Source organism: Callithrix jacchus, chromosome X (genome assembly GCF_049354715.1).
Source record: "Callithrix jacchus isolate 240 chromosome X, calJac240_pri, whole genome shotgun sequence".
Lineage (NCBI taxonomy): Eukaryota > Metazoa > Chordata > Mammalia > Primates > Cebidae > Callithrix > Callithrix jacchus.
In genome coordinates this window covers 131046898-131069883 of record NC_133524.1, presented here as the reverse complement: position 1 = coordinate 131069883, position 22986 = coordinate 131046898, and the positions used below count along the sequence as shown (strand labels likewise).

Sequence of the window (22986 nt, the reverse complement as noted above, 5' to 3'; positions counted from 1 at the left end):
ATGGCAGAGGCCTGGGGCAGCCCTGAAGGAACCATCAGAGGCAAAGAATTTAACTGAAGAAGCAGCAGAGCCAGCGTGTTAAAAGCATGATTTAAAGTTACAATGTGACTTCAATTTCGAGTCCCCCTTACACTGTTTTTATTTTTCCATAGCCTTTTTCATCTTATATCTACCTATATAATTTGTTATGCCAGGATGTATTTGGCTCTGTTTTTCTCCTTCATGCATCACAAAGCACTTAGAAAAGTGCCTGGCATATATTAAGGGCAGATTAAATGTTGTTAAATTCAATGAACGGGTGATCTGGCCAACACTAATGCTTAAGTGTGGGTAATTCATGACTTGTTTTCTGGGAATAAAATTGTTGAGCAGTCCATTAAGATTTCACTTGATAGCTTACCAAGCATGTCTCCAGATCTGGTACACACAGGCGTGAAAGTGGTTGAAGATCTACTTTTGGGAGAAGTGCACTCCAACTCCATACATGAATTAGGGGGCAAATCAGAGCCCTCTGAAGGAAGGGGAAGCTACTTACCCATGGTCTACAATGGTACTAAAATCCTACAAATACACCTGATGAAACATTTTCCTTTCTTCTTCAAACAGAGACTTAGCCAGATAACTGTAACCTAGGGGAAAGGATATATTCAGATCCTCAGGCCTCACTGGAAAGTGTCTGTGAGCTCCCTTCCAGTCCTGGGGTTCATAATTCTCCCATAATCTCCTGCTCAGTGAACAAACAAGGTCAAGCATCCAGTGGTTAGTTTTCCATTTTACAGGAACATAGTAGGCGTGAATATCCTGTAGATTTTAGGCTTTCACTGTGACAGCTCCAGGTCCCTGTGAAAGTCATCATTCAAAAGCAGACCCATAAGCTGTGGGAATTACAGAGAAGGCTACCTTTGGGTTTGAGAGATGCATGGGTCATGGGTTCTACCATCTCCCCATTTAATTTTCCGCTTTGGCTGATGTAGAGGAATGTTATTTGAGAGTAGCAGTGGATTATGGTAAGCCTTGTCAGGTGGTGATTCAATCATAGCTAGTGTTTCACAGACATCCTCACCGAAATGAGTGAATTACTTCTGCACCTGGGGTGCAGTGGTTGCACAAGTGAATGATTTTCTTTCATCCTTTTAAATAGCAAAGTCCAGAACATATTTGCTTTTCTAGGGCTGGTCAAGCAGTACTACACTTTGAATATTTGCATCATGGAAATGTCAACCTTGAGGCTTGTTGCCATAATTTCAAATGCAGGGTTCTTAATCACTTCACCCGCAGTGAAACAACATACTGGTCTTCCTAAGCGGTGAAGGAATCCCAGGAGCAGGAAAGTAGTAGGATGGGTTAAAAGTCTATTTACTACAGGTGAGAAAGAAATGCCATGAAAGCACAGGAACCCTTCAATTCTGCCAATATCTGCTTCGTATATTTTGATGGTCTGTTATTAGGAATGTAAATGTGTATATAATTGTCATATCTTCTTGCTGTACTAAACCATATATTTATATATAATGGTTTTGTCTCTCGAATCCTTTTTTGATTTAAAGTCTATTTTGTGTGATATTAGTATAATCACTCCTGCTCTCTTTTGTTTACTATTTTCATGTCATATAGTTTTCCATCGTTTCACTTTCAATCCATTTGTGTCTTTGGATCCAAAATGAGTCTCTTTTAGAAAGTAGACACACACACACACACACACACACACACACATATTCTATGCATCTGTATATATATATATATGTATATATATATACACACACACACATATAGTTTTCAACTTTTATTTTAGGTTTCAAGGGGTATGTGTTCAGGTATTTTACATGGGTAAATTGTGTGTCACAGAGGTTTGGTGCACAGCTAATTTTGTCACCCAGGTAATCAGCATAACTCCTCATAGGTAGGTTTTGATCATCACCCTGCTCCCATTATCTATCCTCAAATAAGCCCCAATGTCTATCATTTCCTTCTTTGCATCCATGTGTACTCAATGTTTAGCACCCGCTTATAAATGAGAGCACACAGTATTCGGTTTTCTGTTCCTGTATTAATTTGTTTAGGATAATGGCCTCCAGATCCATCCATGTTCCTGCAAAGGGCAATGATGCCATTCTTTTTATAGCTGTGTAGTATTCCATGGTGCCAATGTACCACATTTTCTTTTTCCAGTCTACCATTGATGGGCATTTAGGTTGATTCCATGTCTTTGCTATGGTGAATAGTGCTGGAGTGAACATACCCATACATGTGTCTTTATGGCAGAATGATTTATATTCCTTTGGGTACATAGCCGGTAATGGGATTGCTGGATCAAATGGCAGTTCTATTTTAAGTTCTTTGAGAAATCGTCAGACTGCTTTCCACAGTGGCTGAACTAATTTATATTCCCACCAGCAGTATATAAGCATTCTCTTCACTCTGCATCCTCACCAGCATCTGTTATTTTATTTTATTGATACAGTGTCTCACTCTGTCACCAGGCTGGAGTGCAGTGGCGCGATCTCGGCTCACTGTAACCTCCGTCTCCTGGGTTCAAGCAATTCTCCTGCCTCAGTCTCTCAAGTAGCTGGGATTAGAGGCATGCACCACCGTGCCTGGCTAATTTTTTGTATTTTTAGTAGAGACGAGGTTTCACCATGTTGACCAGGATGGTCTCGATCTCTTAACCTTGTGATCTGCCTGCCTTGGCCTCCCAAAGTGCTGGGATTACAGGCCTGAGCCACTGTGCCCAGCCCAGCATCTGTTATTTTTTGACTTTCTGATAATAGTCATTCTGACTGGTGTGAGATGGTATCTCATTGTGGTTTTAATTTGCATTTCCTTAATGATTAATAATATTGAGCATTTTTTTGTATGCTTCTTGGCCGCTTGTATGTCTTATTTTGTATCCTTTGCCCATTTTTCATAAGGTTGTTTGGCTTTTGCTTGTTGATTTGTTTAAGTTCCTTACAGATTCTGGATACTGGATCTTTTCGGATACATAGTTTGCAAATATTTTCTCCCATTATGTACGTTGTCTGTTTACTCTGTTGATAGTAGACAGAATATATTTGGATCATGTGTTTCTATCCAGCTTGCTAATCTCTGCCTTTTGATTGGAGAGCATAATCAATTTACATTTCAAGTAAGAATAAGGAAAGACTTCTGATATTTTGGCACTCGTTTTTAATATTCTTTATAGTTCTTTGGGGGGGCCTCATTGCTTGCATTACTGTCTTCTTTTGTGCTGATTCTTTTGTAGTGAGCAGTTGAAATTCTTTTCTCATTTCCTTTTGTACATATTGTAAAGTTACTTTCTTTGTTCTTACCGTGGGGAATACATTTAACATCCTAAAGTTACGACACTCTAATTTGAATTTATACCAGTTTGACCTCAATAACATATAAAAACTCTGTGTATTTACAACTTTGTTTTCACTCCTTTCCGTTGTTAATGTGACACTTACATCCTTACACATTGTATTCCCAAGAACATAAACTAATAATTCTTGTAAATTCATTCATTTCTTAAAGCTAAGTAGGAAACAAACTGTGGAGTTACAAACCAAAGTTACGATGATACAAGCTTTTAGACTACTAATTTAAAAAATGTATTAGTCTCTTAAGTCATGCACAATTCAAAAAGTAGAGTTAAAATTGTTACAATAATGCTATCTTTTATAATTGCCCATGTACTTATTGAGTTATGTTTTTTTTGTTTGTTTTCAGAAAAGGAAGTCTTCTTGTTACAGAAAACAGTTCTGAACAGCTAACACTGTAAAAAGGTGTAAAAATACAGGACAGGGACTCTGAGCTCTCTGAGGAATTTCCTGACACACACTCTGAACTAAGGTGGAGAGATCTCTGGAAGTCTGGGCCTCTGACTCTTGCCCTGGGCCTGGTCCCCCTCCTCTATCCCACGAGACCATGCTCCAGGGCTGACCAGAGACAAGCTCTCCCCAACCCTGGCTACAGCTCAGCCTCTCAAGGAGGACCTTGCATGATCTACAGTAGCTCATCCTGGAAGAGGGGGGCTGACCTGAGGTGGGGCCTGCAGGCAATGCTGGGAAGCCTCTCCAGGCCTGGAGCTGGAGTACCCCTCCTCAGCACTGCCAGCAGGTTTCCTCTTCATTCCACCCCAGCTCGAGGCCCCCAAGGGACTGGGCTCTGAGTGGGCTGTCCAAGAGGAGGGCCCTCCTCTGTCCCGGGCACAGGGCCATTCACCAGTTGCCAGTAGGGGCTCATTTCTCTGGGGGGCCAAAGGGTGGGGAAAAGGATGCTGAGCAACTTCAAAGCTCCTGCTGCAACTGTCCCTTCAGTGTGGACACCAGCTCCTCCAGCCCGTGTACCCTCTGGTGGTGGCTGGCTCTCATGCCTCTGTGGTGTGTTCAGCCTGTGCCTGGGCACTGCACAAGCCTCCACCTCCTGCTGCAGCTCCAGCTGCTGCTGTGCTTCCACCTCAAACTGGGCTGGGCTGTGGCTCTGCTCCAGTGCCACCACCTGTGCCTCCAGCTGCTGGATCTGCCTCTGGGCCTTGGCCAGCTTCAGCTCAGCCCCCGTGAGGGTCCAGTCCAGGCTGCCCTTCTCTGAGCTCAGCGGCACTGTGTCCTCATGGCTGTAAAGCTTCTTTCACTCTACCTTGTCTAGTGTCCTCCTGAGGGCCACAGGTCCTTCTTCAGGGCTGAGTGCTCCACCTCCCCCGCTTCTCAGCTTCCAGCTGAGCCAGGGTGCATTGCAGGTTGCCCAGGTGTTTCTGAAGCAGCCAATGCTTGTTCTGCAGCTTCTGGACTGTGTGTAGGGCCGCAGCCTTGCCCTCTTGCCACTGCCACAGCACCTTCTGAAACTGTTGTAGCTGGCCCTCCGCCTCTGCCTGCTGCAGCTTCAGGTCAGCCACCTTGCCTGGAAACGTCTGCACCTGCTTACCCAGGGAGGGGCTCTGCTTCCATTCCTCAGACAATGCCTGCCCAACAGTGTCCAGCCATTTCTGGAGCACTTGGGCGCTCATGTTCACAGGCAGTCAGAGCCTTCTGTAGATGCAGGTTCTCCTCCTGGGGGCTGTTGAGGCTGGCGCTGCTCTGGGCCAGGGCCTCTGTCAGGCCCGGCACCTTGACCCACCGGGCCCCCTCCCTTTCCTCCACCTGTGCCAGGGCCCGGTTCAGCCACTCCGCTGTCAGCTGCGGGGTCCCTGCCCTCACCTCGGTGTCTGCTACCTGTCTCTGCAGGGAGTCCACCCGATCTCGGCCTCGTGGTTTCTCAGGACCAGGCAGCTGCGCTGCAGTTCCCCCTCAAGCGAGGGCCGCTGCAGCTCCAGCTTGACGGTGTGGCTCTCGGGGCGTCCGGCACCTCCTTCAGGCACAGCTTGTCGCCCTCCAGCTTCGTCTCCTTGGCCTTCATTTTGCTAATCTTCTCCTGGCTGGCCCAGAGCTTGCTCTCGGTAGCTGCAGGCTTCTCTCCGGTGTGGCCCCCTGGTCCAGCATGGCCCGGAGCTCCAGCTCACTGCACTTCGCACTCCTCAGACAGCACCAGCTCTGCCTGGACCCTGTTCAGCAGCCTATCCACACTGCGCCGGGCTTCCTCACTCTCAGCCACTGCCTTCTCTAGCTGCCTGGCTCTCGAGGTTGCGATGTCCCTCTCGGCCTCCATCGCGGCCAGCTGGCGATTTAGGGTACTGGTCTGGGTCTGCAATTTGTCCGGTTCTCTCTGGGCACTCCGCAGCTACTGGAGGAATTCTTGGAGGGCCCCGAGCACTGCCTCTGGGACCAGGTGTGGAGGATCCCGGGAGGTGATAGGTCCTGGAGATGTTGGCCGGGACCCAGGGCTGCATTCTAAGGTGCTGGGGCTGCTGAGCCCTTCCCCACTTCCTCGGGTGGGGCGCGTCCCAAGCTGAGGAACCGGGGCATTGGTCGCGGGTCTGGGCTGGGCGTGAGATCAAGGCCGAGGCCCCAGCACAGAGAGGGCCGCCCAGCTAGGCCTCCACCGCGTGCCACTGCACTTTCACGCGGGCGAGCTCCGCCTCCAGGCCTTGTGCCCGGTCCTCAGCCGCGCTCAGTCACAGGCCTGGCTCACGGGTCCGGAACTCGCCTCCTTGTTCCTGCAGTTTCCGCTGGGGTACCTGGAGCTTCTCCCTCATCGTCTTCAGGCTGGCTTCGGCCTGCAGCAGCCTCTGCGGGAGGCCCAGGGTCTCCCGTCGGCTCTCCTTCTCTGCCCACTAGCCCAGCGCGAGGCGGCTCTGCAGCTCCGCCTGCTCCCGGCGCAGCCTGGTGTTCTCACTGTCCAGCATCTTCATCTGACGCCAGAGCTCCTGCAGCTCCCACTGAGCCTCCAGCTGTGAGCGCTGCACCTCCTGCAGCCCAGTCTGCAGCTCCCAGGCCTCCTTGCCCACAGCTGCCTGTGCCTCCTCTTGGAGTGCCAGCTTCTGCTCCTTATCCTCGTTGGCAAACTTTAGGCTGATGCGCTCTCTCTCTGCCTGCTTCGCCGCGACCCTCAGCTATTCATTGGAGCGCAGCAGAGCCTCATGCTTTTTGGTGCCCTAGCCCAGGCTGCGCTGCAGCTTGCCCGACCCTTGGCACTGCACCTCGCCGCCCTCCTGGCTCTCACGCAGCTTGCACTGGGCCTCCAGAATCTCCTGCCAAAGCCCGTCACTAGCATCCTCTAGCAGGCACAGCTGGGTCTGAAGCTCTTCTGCCTAGTGAAGATAGGAGTCCAGCTGCTTGCCCAGGTCTCGCCTGCTCTTGCAGCCTCCTCACCTCCTGGACGTGGGTCACAGCAGCCTCCTCCAGATGGGCCCGTACATCCCGCATCTCAGACATCAGAGCGTTCACTGTAGGAGTGCTCCGGTCCTACTCCTGCCGGCTCTGGGCATCTGGTTTCTGCTACTCCATCTCCAGAGGAAGGTGGCCAGGCTGTGCCATGTACCCATCAACTTCTCTGACAGTACCGCCTTCTCAGACTCCTTCAGAGATAAGGCCTGCTACTTCTTGCTCTAGGTCAGGAGGAGGCTCTCAGCTTGGACAGGGAGTCCTGCAGGGAGGCCTCCTCTGCCCTCAGCTTGATCATGGAGAGCTCAAGCTCCATGCAGCCAGCCTCAGCCACCTCGACCTTCTCGGCCTGCAGCATGTCTCGCTGCAGTGTGGTGCAGCTCAGTGCCTCCCACACTCCAACCAGCTCCTTGGCCAGGCCTGAGCGCTTCTCTTCCAGCTGCTCTAGCTGTTTATGGTGCGCTCAACCTCCTGGCGCACCCATGCACCATACTGCATCATGCGCTCCTGCTCTTCCTCCAGCCGCTCCAGCGCCACAGCTCTTTCTGGGCAGCCTGCAGCTTCTCCCACTCCTGCCGCAGCTCCTCAGACTGCTGCTGGGCCACCTGCAGACTGTGGACCAGGGTGCTCTTCTCCCTGCTCAGGAGCTCTTTGGCACTCTGCAGCCACTGTACCTTGTGCTGAGTGTCCTCATGGGTCTGCATGGCACCATTGGTCTTGTCACAGATGGTGCAGCTGCTCCTCTAGGGCCCGCTGCTCACCCTCGCTAAGCTGCTTCCCCAGGGTGCCCAGCAGGTCCTTGTCTCATAGCACCCCAAACGTGTCCTGGACCTGCAGCTGGCACTTGTGCAGGGCGGAGTGGATCAGGGTGAGCAAGGAGGAGTTTGACCTGGCCAGAGACTGGCCTCAGCAGGACTAATGGCTGCAGCCCAGTGAGGAACGCTGTGGTGGGGATGGGATCTGCTGTCCCCAGAGCTTCCACAGGCTGCCTTCAAATGCATCCACGGTGCACTTGGAGCCACTCAGCTGGACTCAGCTCTCAGTGTCCAACAGGATCGCCTGTGCCAGGTCCCTCAGGGTCTTCTGCAGCCCCTCTCCATCCGCCGTCTCCAGGGCCACCTGCTCCTGTCGCCGCAGGGATTCCAGGGCCTCAGGCTTCTTGGTGAGGGCCTTGTTAGCCTGATCCTTCTCCAGATTCTGCTTCTGAAGAGGCTTCACTGCCAGGGCCAGCTCTGTCACTCTGACACTGAGATTGTCCTTGTCCAGGTCACTTTGTATCTGCTGCTGGTATAAGTCCTTCTTGCAGAGCACCCTGTCCCTCAGCTGCTTCTCCAGCTGGGCCTGCAGCAGGGCCTGCTTCTCCAAGGTGGCTTTGGCCTAGCTCTCCGCCGGCCACAGGTTGGTGCTCAGTAGCAGGCCCGCCTACTGGACAGGGCATGATATCCCAGCTGGCCCCCTTCCTAGCTGCAGCAGGTCTCTCTCAGTGGACATCTTCACCATGCTGACCAGCCACTGGATCCCCACCACTGGCTTCAGAGGAGTAGCCCGTGACTGTGCTCATTGCAGAAGTAAGTGTTGAAGGAGTCCTCCTTGAGCCTCCATGCTGCCTCCCGCTGCTCCAGCTCCTTGTGGCTGCATATGTTCAATCACTGGTCACCTTTCGTATGTCCTCACTCAGAGCCTGGTTGGCTGAGCCTGCCTGGTCCAGCTGCTCTCAGAGCATGACATTCACCTGGGCCAGGCTGGCACTCCTCTGCTGCTCCTCTTCTAGCCAGATGAGGGCCCTCTCCAGGTACTGGCTGTGCTCTGTGCTCCTCAGCCCCTGCTGCTCCAGCTCTCTGGACCTCTCCAGCAGCTGCTGCTCCAGCTCCTTGCACCTCTTCTTGTACTGGAGAATCTTGGCCTGCAGCCACTGCACAAGCTGGGCCTGTCGCTGTTGACCCTCCTGGTAGGCCTGCAGGTTGTGCCTACAGCTGACTTTATTGACCCTCCTGGTAGGCCTGCAGGTTGTGCCTACAGCTGCCTTTATTGACCCTCCTGGTAGGCCTGCAGGTTGTGCCTACAGCTGCCTTTATTGACCCTCCTGGTAGGCCTGCAGGTTGTGCCTACAGCTGCCTTTATTGACCCTCCTGGTAGGCCTGCAGGTTGTGCCTACAGCTGCCTTTATTGACCCTCCTGGTAGGCCTGCAGGTTGTGCCTACAGCTGACTTTATTGACCCTCCTGGTAGGCCTGCAGGTTGTGCCTACAGCTGCCTTTATTGACCCTCCTGGTAGGCCTGCAGCTGCCTCCACAACTCCATGCTCTGCCCTACCAGTCCCCTGGGCTCCTGAATCTCCAGCTCCCCAGACTCCAGCACATAGTACATAATGGCAAGCTCATCACTTGGCTCGGCTCTGGGCTAGTAGGTCCTCCACATGGGACAGCTCCTGCTGTTGCATCAGCTGGTTCTCCTCCTGCAGAGATAGCAGTGGTACCATCTCTGTGGCCTGCAGTTGGACTGGGATCTCAGGCTGGGAGAGGTTGCGGGCAACAACCTCCCTAATGCAGGCAGGCAGGCTGATCGGCTCAATGTCCTGGGCCGGGTCCCATGTGACCAAGCACTTCTGGCACAGGACTTTGCTCACCAGTGTCTGGATAACTGTTTCCAGTGTCAACTGGGCCTCCTGTGTCCCCACCAGCCCCAAACTAATGCAGGGTAGGGGTGGCTCCAGCCCCCTTCTCCAGGACCCCAAGACTAGCTCAGTCAGCATGCCCCACAGCCAAGCTACTGTGCTGAGCACCAGGCAGATTAAGCTTAAATCCAGTGGTGCACCCATGTGACCACAGCAATGGGAAGAGCAGGATGGGGGCTAAGCAGGGAGGGGATGGGCAAGGACAGGAGAGGAGGGAAGCAGAGGCAGGGGGTAGCCGAGAGAAGAAGAAGGAAGAGGAAGGATGAAGGTGAGGGGAGGAGAAGGTAGAGAAAGGGAGGGAGGAGAGAGAAGAGGGAATGAGGAGGAAAGGAGTGGGGGGTATTGTTATTTCTTCGTACAGCTTTGCATTCCTATCTAGTATCCGTTCATTTCACTTTGCAGAACTCTCTTGAGCAGTTCTTGCAGGTCAGGTGTAGTGGTAACAAACTATTAGCTTTTGTTTATCTGGGAATGTCTTAATTTCTCCCTCACTTTTGAGGAACAGTGTTGCCAGATATTGTATTCTTGGTCAACATATTTTTAGTACTTTGAATATATCAGCCCACAGCCTTCTGGCATCTAAAGTTTCCAAAAAGAAATTAACAATCTTGCATGTTCATCACATGTACCCCAAAACCTAAAATGCAATAAAAAAGACTAATAAAAAAAAGAAAGAAATTAACTGACAGTTTCATTGAAGATCACTTGTATGTGATGAGTCATTTTTCTCTTGCTGCTTTCAAAATTTTTCTGTCTTTGTCTATTGAAAGGGTGCGGTGGCTCAAGCCTGTAATCCCAGCACTTTGGGAGGCCGAGGTGGGTGGATCACGAGGTCAAGAGGTCGAGACCATCCTGGTCACCATGGTGAAACCCCATCTCTACTAAAAATACAAAAAAATAGCTGGGCATGGTGGTGCACGCCTGTAATCCCAGCTACTTGGGAGGCTGAGGCCGAGAATTGCCTGAACCCAGGAGGCGGAGGTTGCGGTGAGCCGAGATCGCGCCACTGCACTCCAGCCTGGGTAACGAGCAAAACTCTGTCTCAAAAAAAAAAAAAAAAAAAGAAAGAAAGAAGGTTGCATAATAAGGTGCCCTGGTTTGGGTATCTTTCAGTTCATCTTATTTGGCACTCATTGAGATTCTTGGAGGTGTATATTCATGTCTTTCATAAAATTGGTAAGTTTTTAGCCATTATTTCTTCAGATATTTTATTTGCCCCTTTCTCTATCTCTTTTCCTTTTTGGACTTCCCCAGTGCATATGCTGATTGGCTTGGTGGTGTCCACAGGTCCCTTAGGATCTGTTCATCCTTCTTTCAATCTTTTATCTACCTGTTCCTCCGACTTGATAATTTTCATTGTCCTATCTTCAAGATTGCTGATTCTTTCTTTTGGCTGCTCAACTCTGCCTTTAAACTCCTCTGCTGAATTTTTTATTTTAGATTTTGTACTTTTCAATGCCACAGTTTATTTTTGGTTTCTTTCTTAGGCTTTCTATCTCTTTCTTGACATTTCCATTTTGTTCATACATGACTTTCTTGATTTTATCCACATCTTTCTTGAGCATTTTTAGGAGAGTTGCTTTACAGTCTTTGTCTAGTAGATCTGCTGTCATATACTAGATCATGGACTGTTTTTGCTGATTTATTTATTTTTTCCTTTGAATATGCCATATTTTCCTGTTTCTTTCTGTATGTTCCAGCCCTACAGGGTCCCATGAGTCCCTCTCTGCTAGTGTGGAGACAAGAAACTGTGGAAGTAAAAGACACAAGACACAGAGATAGAGAAAGAGAGTTTGGGCCCGGGAGTCCACTGCCAACCAAAGCACGGAGTCCAGCCATGGCCCCAGTGCCTGGATGCTCTGACTTAGTTACTGAGTACAAAGTGGGGAGAAGGGTGGGTAGGATGAGGTAATGGTGGTCAGTGATAGGGTCAGGTAAATCACGTGTCTTGGAGACAGGGACCCAAGACTTTGAAGAAGCCGAGGCAAGGAGAAAACCTAAGGCGTCAGCACTTTTTTCGTATTTGTCAAGAAATAACAAGGTCACTAAGATTTATGTTACTATTACTAATTCTTATCTTTTAAGAAAAAGAGGAACCAGATGTAGAAGCAGAACCTGAAAGTAGACATGGAATGTGACTGCTGAAGCACAGCACCACATAGAGACAATTAAGTCCCCGGATGTTTGTGGGTCTCCCTGACAGCCGTCGGGCTTACCACAAGAGCTTGGAAGAGCAGAGTTTTCTCCTCACTCCCCGGAGGAAGGAGACGTCTCGGCCATCTTGAACATCTCCTTCCCTAGCTGGCTAAGCTGCGGGCGCTTTCACAGCGCTGACATTGTTGCACAGCTGAGGTGTCCTCCAGCAGCCCTTATGCAGGCGTGACAAAGGGCTTAGAGCATCTTGCCTTAGGGTCACCTCTTTTCCAATGCCACTTCAGTCCCATACTTCTTGACCTGAGACTCATTAGTAAGATTAAAGATTATATGATTATATATATATATATGTATATACCTATGATTACATGTGAACAGCTATGTGATTATTTATTATTCTATATATAGGAATAACTATGTAACTATATCTCTAATTCTTTTCTAATTCTATGTTTATATGAGAACATGCTGAGGCTTCAGACCCTTGCCTCGGCTCTTGTGGGGTTCCCCCCCATCTTTCTATGCCTTATGATTTTTTGTTGAAAATTAGACCTTTGAATCTAATAATGTGAGAACTTTGGAAATCAGATTCTTCCCCTTCCTTGGTGTTTGCCGCTTTTTGTTATTGTTTTTATTTATTGTGGTTCTTTTTATTGCTGTAGGTTGTCTCTTTGCCAAAGACTAGCCTGAGGTGTAAACTTAAGATCTTCTCAGGTGTTTTCTAAGCCTGCAGCTTTCCCTGTGCGTGTGCAGTCACTTTCTAATTTCCTCTATATATGCACTTGTTTTTGAATGTCCTAGTCTTTAATCTGTGGCTTCCAAAAGGGAAAAGGGGAAAAATGAAGGAAGGCAAAGGAAAAGTGGTTCTGCCCCTTTAAATCTTGGGAAGTTGCTTCAGCCAGATGAGGACTTGCAACGGTGGAGAGAGGGGAAACAAAAGGCCACCCACATCTTTGTCTGCAAGTCTGTGATCAGGAGGAGCAATCAGCTCTCTGAGGACATATCTGCAATACTGGGAGGGCAAGTTCCCTTTTGCTCACCCTTGCTCCTGTTCGTTATGTGGAAACTGTTCCATTAACATGTGCACCGTGCTTGCCACAAGGCTGGGGCTGCTGGATGGGTAGCTGCTAGTGGACTAAGCTGAAATTGACCAAAATTAAACCCACTTTACCGTCAAACTTTCCCATGAAAATTGCAAGTCTCCAGTATATTCCAGAGTTCCAAAATAGCTATATTGGAGTCTGTCAGTGAAATTGTTGTCTCAGTGGGGAGACTGATTTTTAGTGCTTCCTACTCCACCACCTTCCCAGAATCTTCCTAACCTTAAATTTTAAACATGCACACTAAAAATTAATTTTTTCGAATTATTCAGCTGATCAATTCTCTTCCTGACAAAAGCCTTACCTGTGTTATCTTCCCTCAGCACTCTATCTCCGCAATTCTCATGTTGTTTTGAATTTTAGTATAAGCTCGTTATGAGTGCACAGAAAACTTTTCACCACCCCTTCTCCATATATTTCCTTCTCTCTGTCCTTCTTTTTATAAGTGCGAGTACAGACTCAGGAGTAAAACTATCTTGGCACAAATCTGCTCCACCAGGTGTGTGACCTTGGGCAAGTTTCTTTACCACTCTGAGCCCAAGTTTCCTCATCTTTATAAAGTGCGATAATATAAGTTTCTGTTTTAGGGTCATGATGAGTATTACATTATTTAGTATATGTAATGTGCTTAAAGCAGTACCTGACACAAGGTAAGTTCTCAATAAATGTGGTTTTTTTCACTCCTTCCTTGTCTGCTTAACTATCAATGCATATTGAGATTTTAAACCCCTTTTAATTACTATTTCCTTGCTGTTATTTCTTGACTTCCATTCTTTCCTTGTGAGTTTCTCATTCTTATTGCTAACATACATTTTTTTCAGTAATTCTGTCACCAAGAGTTGATGGATAGCAAAATGTTCAAGTTCTCCTGTGTTCCATGTATTCATAAGTTCTAGGCTCACAGGTTTCTTGTCATGCTTTGAAGACATTAATTGTGACACATATGGCAAATAAGGACTGAGTATCCATCCCAATCTCCTAATGTACCTTTCTGGACTTCACAGTCAGAAAAGTCCACATCTAATATTTCTCATATTACCCTGTAGTTGGAGGTTCTGAATATGAATGATATCCCACCAGTTAGGTACTCTTGGGTGAGATTGAAATGATAGATAGGAAGCAGCAGCCACCTTCCTGCTCCGTTGGGTCTTTCTGCTTGTTAATACAGTCATGCAGACTTTATATTTTCCTGCTGCAGTGTTCCTTTGTGTAGTCACTAGCTTCACGGTGTCAAAAGGTGGTTATGATATGACAGCAGCTTTCTGATCTCTGAATCACAGCTACAGTGTTGGGCTCCCAATTTCCTGCCATCTGAATTGAGTACAAGTGTTACCTACTTTGGTGAGCCAGTTCTGTTGTGGTATCCTGGGAGTGTTTTTTAGAAGTCCAACCTACATTCCTCTCTTTCAGCCTTTGAAATAATTTCATAAACACCTGGTCCATGGTTGAATTGAACTTCTGTTTAAAATAGCTACAGTGATTTCTGTTTCCTGCAACTGAACCCTTACTGATGCATCGTCTTCTGGCACCCATTTTTGTGGATATTTGGTGTCAATCCAGCTTTTTTTCTTTTTATGGGTAATTTGTCTTTCCTCTCTAGTGACTTTTAGGATATTTCCTTTGTCTTCAGTGTTGTTTAGTTTAACTGTAGGGGCCCAGCGGTATATTTTGTGTGTGTACATATCCTAATCACCATTTGAGGTTTATTTTTTTTTGCCATATTGGTACAAATCCAGACCCTGCACTGAGCACAGTGCAAAATCAGGAATCGAGTCTTTCATTGAGAGGGACTGAGATGTTTCACTTTGTTTCAATTCATGGTTTAAGCAGGGGACTCACTTTTAGTAGAGACGTGAGGTGGGTAGGTCATGATATTCTGATTTTTATTCATGTTGGAAACATTTTTCTACCTTCTAGATCCATACAGAACACCTAGTTCTGGCTCCTTACCACATGCAGTGCCTGCTTACATTTAGATCGCTCTCCTAGCTTCTCAGACCTGTTTCCCTTGCTAGCCTCCAAGGCAGTGAAGCTACAGGTCCCATTTACTGCTCTGCAATCCTTCTGCTTCTGGGTCTTAGAGATTTCCTATTTTACTTTTGAGAGTGGCTACTATTTTTAAAATATACTGTCCATTGTTATGGTGTGTTTGGAAAAGAAGGTAGGGAAGCAATGGGTTAGGGTAATGTTCTTTCACAGTTAATTCAAACTGACATCCTGGCCTGAAGTTGCTACCCATCACTGAATGATAAAAGGCACATCTCATTTCCTTTCATTTTTATTTCTTTTTTCTTTTTTCTTTTTTTTTTTGAGACAGAGTCTTGTTCTGTCACCCAGGCTGGAGTGCAGTGGCACGATCTCGGCTCACTGCAACCTCCGCCTCCTGGGTTCAAGCAATTCCCTGCCTCAGCCTCCTGAGTAGCTGAGATTACATGCACACACCACCATACCTGGCTAAATTTTGTATTTTTAGTAGAGACGGGGTTTCACTATCTTGGCTAGGCTGGTCTTGAACTCCTGACCTCATGATCCACCTGCCTCAGCCTCCCAAAGTGCTGGGATTACAGGCATGAGCCACCATGCCCCGCCTCACTTCCTCTTTTTTAAAAAAATTACTCCCGATAGTTGAAAACGGAAGTACAACTAAGCAATAGGAATATGAAAATATTTAATCCTGATTATGTATTCAAATGAATACAACATAAAAGATCAAAATAAACTTTTAACCTATCAAATTGAGAGACTGACAAACCTGTTGTGAGACTCAGGGATAGGTAAAGGGGAGTAGAAGGAAAGAATCAAGTTCTCTCTCCTAGGAAACGGAGTTAGCTCTAGCATTAAAATAGAGATGATCAGGAAGGAAACATGCATCTATAGCCATACCACCCTGAATGCACCCAATCTCATCAGATCTTGGAAGCTAAGCAGGGTTGGGCCTGGTTAGTACTTGGAAGGAAGACTGTCCAGGAATACCAGGTGCTGTAGGCTTTTTTGAAAAAAAAAGGAAACACTTTAGAGAAGTGATGGGTTAAATATTATATTATCTTGAAGAAAGAGAAATGCACCCAGCTTGAGGAAATGAAAGGCAGTAATGAATTTTTAAATCTATTTAATCAGAATTGCCACCATCATCTCAAAAAAACTCTCATCCTGACTGGAGTGAGTAGTGTAACTTGGTACTCCAACGCTGGAGAGTTTCAAAAGCCCTAAGCCATGCATACCCTTTTGTGCACGTTCTAGGAATATATATCAAGGAATTGATCATAATTGCGCCACAGCATTTATCCACAATGGCATTTGTCAGTATATCACTTATGAAAACAAGGAAAAATAACGACAGAAAGCAAACCAACCCCCACCCCCCAAATAAATGACAACAAAGGAAAACAACCAAGAGGGACTGGGGGATACATGATGAAACCTTCATACAAAAGAGTTGCTAGGTAGCTTTGGATGTAGGAAAATACATAACATGGTAAGACAAACAGGAAATAGTGGAATCTGATTTCAAAGTAGTATGTTTACAGTTTTATATACGTAAAAGATGCACACAAAGTGAAAATTTGTGCAAAACCCAGCAATTTACCTTGAAGGTGGGTTGGGTAGGAGTAGGATGGGATTTTGCATGCTCTTTCTATTTCCCATTTCTCAGTGTATTTGCTCTGGTGCCCCCGGAACTGCCCACTTGGCTGCTTTCTTGCCCTTTCCTGACTCAGTCGCTTAGGTCCCAATCAGTCTCTGGAGGTGGAATGGAGGGAAGACGGGTGGGCCTATCTCAGGGTAGCCCCAGCTGCTCCCACTGGGGAGCTCCATTTGGAGAAAGCTCTCAAGTCTACCCCTCATCCAAGCCTTGGATTTCTTTTCTGCCTCATGGACCCCACCCAGAAAGGACAGGGTCATCTTCCATCTTTGCTATTCCATTCCATCACTACTCCAACCCAATTCCCTGCCTCTCCAGGGAGGATTGGGAGCTCAGGAAAAGAGCTTCTGCTTGGGGTTCTATTTCAGATTTGGTTCCTGTCCTTGGTTTCTCTGTAAAATGGGGATAATGGTTAGGTGGTTTGGGGATTATGATGAGATTAGAATGCAAAGCACCTAGAATGCACCTGGTACATGGCAGGCTATCATCAGAGGTCCGTTCCCTTCACTTGGTTCCTTTTCCCCACAGTAACAAGGCTGCTCCAGGTGAGATCAGATGACAAACATTGAACAGACACCATCATATTCACTGCTTACAAGCATCCCAAAGGAGCCTTACTAAAAACTCGAGGTTGTACAGTTTGCCTGGCACCACACAGTAGGAAGTGGAAGAGCTGGGCTCAGGGCTTAGGGCTCAGGTCTCCTGGGCTCCCATTGGAGGAGAACTGGCTTTCCTGCCTTCCCTTCCTCTGTAGCAGGGATGGGTCCTCTCTCTTCAGGAGGTCTTGGAGCCAGGCTCTGGGAGGATCATCCCCCATCTTGGTTTGCCAAGTCGCTTCATCCCTGGAGTGGGAGTGGGACCATCAGGGACTGAAGAGGACCATCTAGACAAAGGGGAGGGAAGCTCAGGGCCTGGGGCCCATTTCTCCTGTGGTGGAAGATACCATAGGGTGTTGGCACCAGTGCTTTTGGAAGGGTCCTCCTTGTGAGAGTGCTCTGACCCCTGGGTAGCCCTTAGCAACAGGAGTGGCCCCAGGGCCCCTAAACCAGGCTGCACTCCTGAGTCTTTGCCACCTCCCTGTGTCCTCTGATGCCTCCCTCCTGGGGCCCTGTGGGCCTTCCTCTAACACTCCCCTCAGCCCTCCCTCTCCCACCTTCTACCTGCTTGCCAACCCCTACAGCAGTCACTAGGGAGCTCTCTCCTGTGGGAGTCACGAGGGAGGGAGGCTCCGATGGCACAGTTTGCCTCCAAGGTGAGGGAAGGGAAGCAGGTTTCCGGGACCAGGTCCTTTATCTTCTCCAAGATTCTGCAGTAACCTGGCTGGTAGGGAGGCAGTGGGAGGTGGCCTCAGGCAGGGAGGGGTCTCAGCACTACACAAAATGACCTGCGTGAAGTCTGCTTCATTTGACTTTACTCTAATCAACCCTCAGGATTCCACTGACAGGCACTTTTGATCACTAGACTCTAAAATGGAAGAGGACTTACATTTTGGGTCATTTGAACAGACATTGTAAACAGGACAAGCAGCCACCTCTCTAGGCCAGGCTATGCTGTTGCCTGCTTCTCATGGGGCAGTAGTCTGGGTCAAGTTGGGTCTCAGCACAGCCTCTGAACAGGAAACACCGTCCCTGCCACAGGCTCCCCAAGCCCTCCCTCTCGGAGGCTTCTCCCTGCCAGTTCCTGGCCATGGGAGCCGGTGACCTCACCACAGGGTGTCTCTCCACCCGGGGCCACTGCATCCCCCACCAGACACAGGAGGCCTCCAGTTAGGATTTTAGTGTATTAAATCAAGGATTTTTTCTTTTAACTTAGAGAAAACAAGACGTGACAACACCAGAAACAAGAACATCTCTCTGGCCAGCCTGTGCTGACCAGTACACAGTGAATCACACACAGAAAAGCATAAGTCATTCTGGTCGGTGTCTGCATTTGTAGAAGCTCTGCTGCCTGGAAAACAGACTGCAAATAAATAAAGTGCGTGGAGACCCTGTCACACAGCAAGGGCCCCCGAGAAGAGGAAGGGAGTGAGGTGGAGGAGCAGCAGGCGGGGCTACCACTTCAGGCAGCAGAAGTGAAAAAGCAGGAACAGGAGCAGATGCTGAGGGCTCAGCCCTGACCTTCCCCAACCACCCCTCTAGGCCAATACAGCCACAGCAGAAGCCACCGGGGGTGGGCAGACATGGACTTCTGTGCCCCTCTTATAGGGTGGGGCTTCCTGCAGTGGGAGGGGGATCTCTGAGGGCAGGGACCCCTGAGGCTCTGACATGCATTTCTCCCAGTAGGGAAGCAGCTTCCAGGGTCCCAAGCCGAGCCCCTTGCATGGGGAGGGCCTCAGGCACCCCCACACTCCCACGCATGCACTCAGAGAAGAGCTTTCCTCCACCCTTCCTCACTGGCCCAGGAAGAGGCTGGAGCTGGGGATCCAGTCACCCAGAGGGTGACACCAGGGTTTGAAAGTGCCACATCTGTGCATTATACACCAGGAGGCCCCTCATTCCTCTCTTCCAGCCCTGTGTCACTCTTGTCCCATGGAGGCTGCCCACAGAGATCTGTAGGGGGGAACCAGCAGGCTGACAGGCGCCCATGGGGGTCCAGGGTGGACAGAGTAGGGGTAGATGAGAGGGGCCAGCAGGGTCAGGGGTTCCCAGGAGACCTGGTACAAGGAGGCACACCATCAGGCCCTAGCTGTGGGAGACTGCAGGGGGCACGAGGCAGCCACCGTCCCCTCTTCTGGGGTCAAGCAGGTGGACAGCTTCATTCAGGACCTGGGTCCAGTGGGCAGCTGAGGAGGGTACATGGTAAGTGGCTGGGCCACTCTGTCCCTGGAGCTGGCCGACTGCTGCAGTTTTCAGTCCCAGGAACTGGGAACGTGGACCCTGGGGTACCGGTGTAAGAGATGCAGAAATGGGGATAGAGGGTGAGGGCAAGGGTCTCTTCCTGGCTCCCCTCTGGGCTGCTCCTGATCATTGTGGTACACCAGTTAGCAGCACACCAGGGGGCCCCCAGGACCAATCCAAGCTGTGAGGATGAGATTCTCCTGTGTGATCCTGAGGATGGTGGGTCGAGCTTCAGGAGAGAGAATTGGGGTCATGCCATGAGTCTCAGCCCAGGCCCACCCCTGGTTTATCTCTTCTCACCTCCTGGTTATGTCGTGTTTCCAGGAGCCACGACAACACCACCACCTCCACTTGGCCACCGAACTGGGAGGCTTGTGCCACTTCACTGCTGAGGAGCCCTTGGTGAAGCTCCAGGTGGGGTGGGGAGACTAGGTTCTGTGGGGAGAGCTTGGCTCCCCAGAGGTCCTGGGGCCCATCTCTCCTGTCTCCCATCTCAGCTGTCTGTCCTCCTGATCTTCCCTGTTACCTTCCATACTGCTCCAAGGAAAGCTAGATCCCCAGGTTCCCTCCCCCGGGCCCCTGTCTCCCTTGGTGCACTAGGAGCCCTATGCTTCCTCTCTGCTTCCCCCTCCCTCTTCCCACCATGCCAGGTCTTGGAGAAGACTGGGGAGGGGTGTGGGGGCCTGCAGGCCCAGGGGCACACTCAATTCCTCCTCCTCCTATCTTGGTGTCAAGGGCAAATCCCCCACCTCCCCAAAGCCTCAGTTTCCCCTGTCATTAGGAGGAGGAAATGCACTCCTTCAGTGTTGCTAGCAGATTTCAGTTCCCAGGGAACTCGGGCCTCCCTTCCCGAGCCAGGACGGGATCACCAGGCACCCCTGCCTCATGAGCCTTTGTCCGTGTTGTGCCTCTCCGAGGAAGACCCTTCCTCTCCTCCTGTTCAGGCCAGAGGTGCCCCCAGGCAAGGCCAGAGCATGGGCGGGTCATGGTCTACAAACACCAATGCCTGAAAGAGAAAGAAAGATAGATGGGGGCCTGAGTTGCCTAGCCACCAGAGAGGTCCTAGCTTCCCCCAGGAATGGTGTCCTCTGCAAGCCCCTCCTCCATCTGCTCTGCCCAGCCCAGGCTGAGAGCTGCTGTGTGCTCAGGCAGGTCTCCTTTTCCCAGATCACTTCAGTTACAGTGGGCTTCTTGAGGCCGTCTGGGGCCCGGAGGATGGGACTCTGGCCCTGGGAGGGCCTTGCTAGGGGCCTTAGGGAGCATGGGCTGACGTGGCAAAAGAGCAAGACTGTGGGGAAGGGGACAGTAGGAATGAATCTCTCCCACTCTTCCCTGTTTCCAAACGCAGAGCTTGGGGGGTGCCCTCAGGGAGGGGCGGGGGAGCACGAGGGACATCAGGACCAGGCACAGACCAGTCCTCTGGCCCCAAAGACAGGACAGGAGGCAGTACGGCCAAGGGCTGTGCAGGAGCTGCAGAGAGCCCCAAGGGCTGATGGCTGAGAAGAGAACAGATGTGGGGCTTGGCCTAGAAGAGAACCGACCTCCCTATGCCCACCAAATTGGGGGAGGAGAAGGGTGGGGCATCGTTGATTTTCTAGGCCCTTCCCTGGACCGCCACCCCCGGCCATTCCCCTCCATTCCCCAGTCAGGGGATACCCTCCAGGCCCATGCAGAAAGCGAGGCGGGCACTGGGGCCGGGGTGGGAGAGGGCCGCCCCTCATCCTATCCTAAAATCATGACTGGGGAGGACGTGAGAGCCTGCAGCTGCCTTTCCTTTCCCCAGCTGGGCTCCACAGCTCTTCGGGCTGGTTCGCCCCGTGCCTTGCATATTTGCCCCTGACCACCAAGGTGCCCCGCTAACTGGAGGGCAAAGCCACCGCTCCTCCCCCATTCCAACCTCTCGCCTCCTACCTTCCTGCTCCGGGCCTGGAAAGTCAAGTCGCAGCAACAGAATTCCCTCCTTCCGGCTTCCCCCTCTTTGGCCAATGTGAGGCAACAGGTCGGCCGAGCCCAGGTAGTTTCTGGAGCCCGATGGCAGGGGCCTGTTCAGTGCGTTTCTGCGCGATCTGGTACCCCTGGGCTGAAACCGGGGCTGGGCCCGGGGCCAGGGCCACGGCCAGGGCTAGGCGGTGGTGCCGGGGCGGCGGAGGTCTAGAGTCCAGGGGCCCGTGCTGCCCCGCCATCGCCCCCCGCCGCGTCCCAGCTGTCCCTCATGCCGGGGACCCGGCCGGGGGCGGACGGGGACAAGCGCGCCCCTCCAGCCAGGCCGCCGCCGCCGCTCACTCAATCCGCACCTGCAGGCGGACGTTGAGCATCACCGAAGCCACGATGTAAAAGTAGGGGAAGTTCATGCGCAGCCGCCAGGCCAGGTCGAAGAAGGTGAGCAACGTGCGCGTGAGCCCCTTGCAGAAGGCGCAGTACGAGCCGCGGGCCGCCGCCGAGCGCGACAGACGCACCGCCAGGCCAGACAGGGCCGCCGCCGCCGCCGCCGCCGACAGAGCCGCGGACGCCGCCATGGGCCCGGGCCCGGCGCAGGCCCAGACGACCGATTGACCCACAAGAGCGGGAGCCTCAGGGCGGCCGGACTGGAGCACTAGCGCGCCCCGCCGGCCGCAGGGTGCCCTATCCGCCCCGCCCTCTCCCCGCTCTCCGGCTTCCCAGACCGAGCCGAGCTCTGGTGGCCGCAGTCTCGGCCCCTCCTTCTCGAGCCCGCACAGCCCCGCCCCCTCCACACCCACTCACTAAAGGCCCCGCCCCCAATATAGCTCCACCCAGCGAAGCACGCCCCCAGCTGAAGCCTCAGAGAGGCGCCGCGACACCGCCTACTAGACACGCCCCCAGATTCGGCTCCGCCCACCGCTCCTCGTCCCGCCCACACAGCCCCGCCTCTTTCCGAGCGCCTCTGGAGGCAGGAGCGGATTGAAGGGTGGATGGAGCTGCCAGGGATCCTTTTGACAGTATATCCTAGGTGGAGCTGGAGTGGAGGAGGACAACCTGGAAGACAGATCTAGAGAATCTACATTAATCCCTTTCTCTTCTTAATCCATTGTTTGCCCTGTTGGCTGCACAAGGTTGTCTTGGGTTTTCCTTTGCTCTTGCTTATGGCCTTTTTGTTTTTCTGTTGCCAGTGTCCTTAAAAGCCCTTTCGTGGTTTCATTTATTAAACGTAAACCAACCCAAACCCAGTAGCGTTTTTTCCGGACAGTTTAATGAAGTAGGGGAAATGCTCACATTTCGTCATGGTCATGACTTTTGAAAAACAGTCTGCAAGAAGTAGATTCACCCGACCTCATCCCAGTTTTCACAAGAAATATTGACGTGGGTATTAAGAACTCTCAAAATACCTGTTTGCCGTCACACTTGATCATCTCTATGGTATCCCACGTAATTGTTTAAGGAACACAGCGGATTCATATACATCGATTGGGCAATTGTCCTACCTACATGGTCGAGTAAAAAAAAAAATCCAGTTCCAGAACCACTAGGTTATTGTGTGGACATCACGATTTTTCAACAACACAACACATCCATGCATGGTATACATGCATCGAAAAATGCCAGGGCAGGAGGCCGGGCGCAGTTTTTCTTTTCTTTCTTTTTTTCCCTCTGTCTTCCAGGCTCACAATCTCTGCTCATTCCAATCTCCGCCTCCCAGGTTCAAGTGATTCTCTTGCCTCAACCTCCTGAGTAGCTGGGACTACAGGTATGAGGCCAAGCCTGGCTAATTTTTGTATTTTTAGTAGAGACGGGGTTTCACCATGTTGGCCAGGCTGGTCTGGAACTCCTGACCTCAGGTGATCCAGTCGCCTTGGCCTCCCAAAGTGCTGGGATTATAGCTGTGAGTC

At 50.5% G+C, this 22986-nt stretch overlaps 1 protein-coding gene, 1 non-coding gene and 1 pseudogene across 2 annotated transcripts; 1 reads left to right on the top strand and 2 right to left on the bottom strand.

The window, feature by feature from the left end:
• Positions 1-4220: 4220 nt before the first annotated feature.
• On the bottom strand, positions 4221-9488 carry LOC100398716 (uncharacterized; annotated as a pseudogene).
• A 6045-nt stretch (positions 9489-15533) lies between these two features.
• On the top strand, positions 15534-15652 carry LOC118150787 (5S ribosomal RNA). Its single transcript, XR_004738924.2, has one exon. It is a non-coding gene; the product is annotated as a 5S ribosomal RNA (ribosomal RNA).
• Positions 15653-18070: 2418 nt separating this feature from the next.
• SMIM10L2A (small integral membrane protein 10 like 2A) lies at positions 18071-21846 on the bottom strand. The gene is made up of 2 exons (XM_035288304.3): positions 21053-21846; positions 18071-20147 (listed from the first exon to the last, which is right to left on the bottom strand). The coding sequence occupies exon 1, from the start codon at positions 21655-21657 to the stop codon at positions 21421-21423; it is 237 nt and encodes a 78-aa protein (XP_035144195.1). The 5' UTR covers positions 21658-21846; the 3' UTR covers positions 18071-20147; positions 21053-21420.
• Positions 21847-22986: the final 1140 nt, after the last annotated feature.

Excerpts from the sequence above, each read along its gene's own strand:
- SMIM10L2A (XM_035288304.3), bottom strand. The coding sequence starts at position 21,657 with ATGGCGGCGTCCGCGGCTCTGTCGGCGGCGGCGGCGGCGGCGGCCCTG.